This window comes from Eublepharis macularius, chromosome 1 (assembly GCF_028583425.1).
Source record: "Eublepharis macularius isolate TG4126 chromosome 1, MPM_Emac_v1.0, whole genome shotgun sequence".
Taxonomy (NCBI): Eukaryota; Metazoa; Chordata; class Lepidosauria; order Squamata; family Eublepharidae; genus Eublepharis; species Eublepharis macularius.
The window spans coordinates 130,653,582-130,660,400 of NC_072790.1; the positions used below are offsets into that span (position 1 = coordinate 130,653,582).

At 38.8% G+C, this 6,819-nt stretch overlaps 1 protein-coding gene across 1 annotated transcript; it reads left to right on the plus strand.

Moving 5' to 3' along the window:
* Positions 1–231: 231 nt before the first annotated feature.
* MYCT1 (MYC target 1) lies at positions 232–6,571 on the plus strand. Its single transcript, XM_054999665.1, has 2 exons — positions 232–372; positions 4,961–6,571. Exons 1-2 carry the CDS (start codon positions 306–308, stop codon positions 5,488–5,490), a joined length of 597 nt encoding a protein of 198 aa, XP_054855640.1. The 5' UTR covers positions 232–305; the 3' UTR covers positions 5,491–6,571.
* Positions 6,572–6,819: the final 248 nt, after the last annotated feature.

Genomic DNA, 6,819 nt, shown 5'->3' on the forward strand with positions numbered 1-6,819 from the left:
GAGTTGGATCCAACAACAAGCAGAACACAAGGGGATGGAGTATTGTTCTTGGTCAATTCACTGTCTAGCCAGGGAAATGACGGGGAGGAAATTGTTCCTCCTGACTCAGGAACCATGTGGCAAGCCAAGATAAAGCAAACAGTTGCTAATTTGAGTATAAAAGCAGGAAATGTGACACGCTGATTTCCTTTCATGTTAACAAACCAATGTGAGGGAATATGTAAGGGCATTTTTTCCCCAAGTCCAATCTCTAACCAAGTCAGAAACCAAGTGCTCTGCTGTGAATTCCCAGTTTTAAAACTTTTATGGTTTTGAATGTGATGGATACCAACGGCACTAGCTATGAGGGTTCATTGCCACCTAATTTCTGGAGTAAGTATTTATAGAATGTTCTTTTTTAAAAAATAAGTAAAAGAGGAAAAATTTCTATACTATATTCTTTCTGAATTCTCTCTCTGTTATACAGTTGGGTTACCTATTATCCTTCTGGGACTGCCTTTCTGGGTAGGGATTGGAAGGGCACTGTTCTGCAGTGGCTCTAGTCCTTTCTGGAGAGTAGATTTCAGAAGGTTGTGCTGAGGGACAGCTGCTGAATTCCTTGGCCTTCGGCCTGTGGGTAACTACAATGTTCCTTCTTAATTTCAATGCTATTTAACACATATATGAAACCACTAGATGAGGTCATCCAGAGATTTGGACTGGGTTGTCACCAATATGCAGATGACAATCAGCTCTCTTGCTTTCTGAGGGAGGCTGTAGAAACCCTGGATTGGTACCTGGAGATAGTTTTAGAATGGATGGGGGCTAATAAAATGAATCCTAATGAGAAAGAAGTGCTACTGGTAAGTGGAAGGTCTAACATGGGACTTAAGGTTTCACCTGTTTTAGAGGGGCTTGTACTCCCCCTGAAGGAACAGATCAGTAGTTTGGGGGTGCTCTTGGACCCAGGCCTATGCTGGATAAGCAGGTGGTAGCTATGGCCAGGAGTGCCTTTTACCAGCTTTTACTGGTTACCCAGCTGTAGTCTTTACCAGGCAAAAAAGATGTGGCCACTGAGGTACATGCTCAGGTTACATCTACATTAGATTATTGCAACGTGTTTAACATGGGGCTGCCCTTGAGAGGTGTTTAGAAACTTCAATTGTTGCAGAATGCTGCTACCAGGATGTTGACTGCAGCGAGTCATAGAGACCATCTCACTCCAGTCTTGGCCCATTTATGCTAGTTCCCAATTTGTTTCAGGGAACAATTCAAAGTGCTGGCGTTGACTTTAAAGCCACATATGGTTTGAGACCAACATACCTGAAGGACAGCCTACTCCCTTATGAATTTACCCAGCCACCAAGGTCATCTTTGGGTGCCCTTCTTTGGGTTCCTTCACCTTCTGGGATTAGGCAGGTGACAACCTGGGAGTACAGCTTCTTGGTCATGGCACCAAAACTCTGGAAATATCCCCTCAGGGAGATTTGTTTGTCTTCTCCTATTGCCATCTTCCATCAGTGGGTAATTTTTTTTTGGTTTCATTTGGCATTCCCTCAGTGATCCCTCCTTCCCTTGTTGTTTTATGTCTTATTTTTAATTCTTTTAGTGATATGTTGATGTTCTTTTTGGTTTATTTTAATGGTTTTAAAATGTGTTTTTATTAAGTATATTTTAATTTGTTAGCTGACTTGGTGGCCCCTGTAAGGACAAAAAGGTGGGATATAAATTTTATAAAATAAACAAAATTCATGAGGTGACTTAAGAGTTTGCTAGAATTTTACAACTGGCAATTCTGTACATACTTTTAAGAGGTATGTCCATTATGTCCAGTGTTTTCTTTTCTGATAAGCGTACGTAGGATTTCAAGCTTAGGATTTTTTGGGTTTTTTGATGGTACAAGAAGTAGTAGTAAGAATTCAAACCAGAATGGGAAGAACGGCGGTAGAACTGGCAAACAGCTTCATTCTTATACCATTGATAAAATAATACTGGACTGACAGTAATTTATACTGAGGCAGAAATCAGCATTGTTATGAACGTGCTGGAGACCATGATTCATATATGTCAGGAAATGGAAATTATGATATAATTTCCCTCCCAATGCACAGCTTGTCTTCTTAGCCATATTTCCCCCATGCTCTGTCTACATCACTCACAAAGCCATGCATAAGGCGGGGTGATTTGGAAAGACTCTGTTTATCAAATTTCTAATGTATTTTGCAAATGTTATTGCCTGATACTTTGTTAATTGCTGCTTCTGTTGAATTTCCTTCTAACAAAGAAACACCTGAAGCCACTAGCTCCACATCAGGCATTCTACTTGCCAGCTTTGCAATGGCTGCGTAAAGCGGTGGCTGCCCAACAACGGCAGGAAACTGGAACATCCACCTAATTTAACTATGATTTGGAGTATAGGTCATAAATCAAAACCCATTGAAATATGGCACCATTTTCTTAGGAGAGATAATTAGCCCTTGATGATGTTATTGTGCTTTCTTTCCTGTCCAAGTGCCTTCTGGTACTGTGTGATTATTATATGCTATATTGCATGTTATCCTCCTATTGTTTAAGAAAACAGCCACACACACTTCTCTATCACACTTTAATACTAGAAGGACTTCTCATAAAGCACTTCTTGGTATATATGGATGTACTGAATACCTAATCGTGCTGTTTTTGTAGTGGCTCTTTTGAAACAATCTTGAAGGTTTCATATCTTCTCTCTTAAGAATCTATTGAAATTCTAAGAAATTATCATTCCATCCAAGACAGTTTCAGTGAAAGGTACTTCCGTGAAAAGTACATTGAAAGGGTATATCACCACTTGGAACTACAGTGTGAAAATAATCTATTTGTTCTATTCCTATTCTGCCTTTCTTCCATCTTGCAGCATAAACAGGGTTGCCAGGACGCCTTTCACTCAGATATTGACTGACATTTAGGCCTGCTTTGCTTTGGCAAGGTGCCAACAAGTGTCCTTCGTTAAAACTGGTGTCCTACTCCAAATATTTATGTAGAAAATTGATTTTCAGGAAATACCTCCACAAGGTTCCTCTTCTATACCTTTATTGGGCTCTGGATAACAAAATCACACAATGTAGCTGAAAATAAGCAGGTCTGAGTCTGGTCAGTACCTGGACTGGAGACCTCCTGGGAATCAGATGCACAACACTTAGGGTTGTTTGATGAAAGAAAATCAGGATATAAATGTAGCATGTAGCATCTTGCCTGGCCTGCTCTGAGCCTTGAAATGCTGGAAACGGTGAAATTTTCATGGCTTGGAGATATGAGCATTATCTCCTGTTAATGTCTGGACATCTAGCTACTGTTAAGGGCTGACTGAAATTGGTAATAAAAGCTGGCATCCTAGCTGATATTAAGTAAACATTATTTTAGCAACAGTATTGAATATTGTGATATGCATGTATGTTGTGAAAATAATATAAAAGGGTTCAGCATTCTCCTAAATATTTTAGAATGTCTATGGAACCTTCCTGATCTCTTTTCAGTGGCTGTTTGGAGTGGGGTTTTTTTGTTAAAAGCTGTGATACGTAAGTTGATTTATCTATTCATGTACATTTCCAGCTTATTATGTCATTGCTGCATTGGTCTAAGGATGTGTAACTCACCCTCACACTGTCTTGCTCTCCACCCTGAGAAATTTTGCCAAAACAAATTCTGACCAAAACTCCTTTGGCTTCCTTTGAAATCCTTTAGATGTTTCACTTGGACGGTAGCATCCTCCTCAAATTTGCTTCAAATGTCACTTTAGGAAAAAGGAAGCTTTTGATTTCCCCATTCCAAATGTCTACTCAGCAGAACAGTTTAGTGTCCCACAGTGTATTAGTATTTATATTTTTACAAAGTTGATCTGTGCAAGAAAAGTCATTCACCAATGCCATATAGTCACTGGAAGAACTCTTTCACATTGCAGCTGCTCTGAGGATCCTCCTGAATCATGGTGCAGCCCACCAATGAAAAGCACCATCTATCCATTCATTAAAAGCTTCCTAGGAATTTTAACCCATGAATGTTTACTACTGTATCCTTTTTATATTGGCCATAATGTAACTTTGGCTGCCTCCACACTTCATAGGATATTGTGCTATCATTGCACTTTGACAAGTATTTGTCTCCTAGCTTGTCTTGTCCACACAGGAAAACCCAATTGCAATTGACTAGAATAGTGTAATACTGTAATGTCTAATGAACCGTGTCAATGAAGCCATGGTAACTACTGTAGTCAGAATGAAACAGGTTCAGCTTTAAGAAAATCCCTCTCATTTCATGAAAAAATTTTTCCAGTACATAAGTAATAACAGAGGAATAGAGAAGTAAGGATGGCTACAAATGGTTCAACAATATATGATGAATTTCAACACATATTATTACATGGGTAATTCATGCTAAGGGAGAGAAGTCATCATGGTTTTTTGTCAGATCTCACAAGCTAAGCAGGGTCAGTATGTGGATGGGACACCACCAAGGAAGGCTGCAGTGGAAGGCACTGGCAAACCACCTGTGCTTCTCACTTGTCTTGAAGGCCCCTTGCTGGGGTCACCATAAATTGATTACGATTTGATGGTACATACATATGTAACTCAAGCTTGGTGACATTAGGCCTAATGCTAAGGCATAGTTGCCAATTTTTAACTAGGTAAGTTATAAACAGTAGCCATTCACCATACCCTTTGGGCACGTTAAATACACATTGCTGTAAAGAAAGTACAAACATAATACTAAGGAAAGGTCAATTGGATGGCACATGTTATGGAAGAGAATCATTAAAGATATGCAGAATTGTACTGTGATAGACATTGCTTTGAGAACTATTTGTAGATGTAGATTTCTACTTTAGTGCATGACTGTGGAATATAATCTCCATTGAAATATGTAGTAAAACTTTTATCCTTTGTGTTTTTGTAAAGATATCATGAAGTACATAATAACTAATCACACTGCTCTTTTTCATTTTTAGATCAAATAATAATAGCATTTACAGTTTCTGTGATCGTTGGACTTTTAATCGGAGGCACAATCTGGGCTTTGTTGACTTGCCTATCTAGTCGCAGAGCTAGTGCACCTATTTCCCAGTGGAGCACCTCATCCTCTAGCCGGCGTTCCAGAGGTTCCCATGGAAGTGCTGCTAGCAGACCAGGATTTTATCGCAACAGCAGTTGTGAACGGCGTAGCAACCTCAGTTTGGCCAGCCTTACTTTCCAAAGGCAAGCTTCCTTAGAGCAGGCAAACTCCTTTCCAAGAAAATCAAGCTTCCGTGCCTCCACATTTCATCCTTTCCTTCAGTCCCCTCCACTTCCTGTAGAAACTGACAGCCAGCTGATTACACTGGTTCCTACCAGTACGACTACAACTGTTACTGGAAGCACCACCAACAGCCCAAGTCGTCCTGAATTTCACTGGTCCAATAACAGTCTTCGTGTCTGCCATTCAACACAAACACCACCTCCTGCCTATGACAGTATCATAAAGGCTTTTCCAGATTCTTGAGTTGGATTTTTGATTTCATAAGTATCTGAGAAAAAATCTTAGTTCTATGATTTCCTGGAGCTTCTGAAGATTCCTGTGAAGGTTCTCATAGCAAAAAGGACATATCGCATGAGACATGAATGACACTGATTTGATAGAAGGATGCACCGATAATTTGATAGAGGGATGCACATTACTCACTTTGCTCACAATGGTCTGCAGCATCAATATGTATTTATTTTTTAAATCTGCACTGTTTCACTTGCCATTTTACCAACTGATACCTTTGGAAAAACAAACCAAAGAATACATAAGATTTATAGCAATCCTTCTATGAACTGCAAACACAATATTGTCATTCCTTTCATAAGATTTTTCTTCTGATAAGAGGTTTTCTTTCCAAATGTTTTCTTCCCATCACTTTTTCATCAGTTGGCAACAATCATGTGTGTCTTTAAGATCTTCAGGAATTCTTCAGCAGATATGATTTAAAATAATTGTAGCATTGCTATCATCATTACAAGGATTAGGATAGTTGACTTACATTTTTAGGAATCAGTTTAGAAATCCAAAGTGCCGTTAGATTAGGAAGTGTCTTATAGAGCCAAAACCAAATGTCTGTGTGGGTATCAGTGCTGGCTCTAGATTTTAGGGGGCATTTAACAAGGCATCCGCAGTGGGGCCCCAAACCTAAAACAAATGAGGCATGCAAACTGCAAATTCTCTCAAGGGCCTCTCACATACCTAGGTGCTCTGTGTAAAGTGAGAATGGTGATAAAGTCATGGCAATGAGCCTTTTGCTGGTTGTGGGGCCCAAGCAAATGGAAACTTCACTTGCCCTTTGGAGCAAGCCCATGAAAGACATTATATCATAACCAGATTTTACCTACAGCCGTTTTAAAAAAATCCATATTTAGGAATGACAGGACTTTTAGATTAAAGCAATAACAAGCCAAATACTGATTTAGCAAAATTAGACCATGCACTTTAAACAACAATAACAACAAAGTAGACATGTTAATTCCCTTAAGGATTTCATACTTATTCGCAAGGAATGTAATATGAACGACAACACTTTCTACAGCTTCAAAACTTAAAAAAAAAGAAAATCTAAACTTTTGGCTAGGAATAATTTTAAGAGGTCAGGCAACTACTTGGGACAGTTGAATGGTTTGCCTGTCTTTTAAAAATTAATTGTACAAAATATGTCAAATATTTAAAACACAAAAATCTAATAAAGATACAATAAGCAAAATAAAAATCTTGAATGGAGTTAGGTATAAGACTTATGCCATTATTATAGCATTTAATAAGAAGATATAAACTTACCTGAGCAATGAAAAAAGTGCA

What these genes read in the sequence shown, in the direction of transcription:
- MYCT1 (XM_054999665.1), top strand. Translation starts at nt 306, where the DNA reads ATGGTTTTGAATGTGATGGATACCAACGGCACTAGCTATGAGGGTTCA. An exon ending in ATTGCCACCTAATTTCTGGA is followed by an intron (nt 373 to 4,960) that starts GTAAGTATTTAT and finishes TTTCATTTTTAG; the next exon opens with ATCAAATAATAATAGCATTT.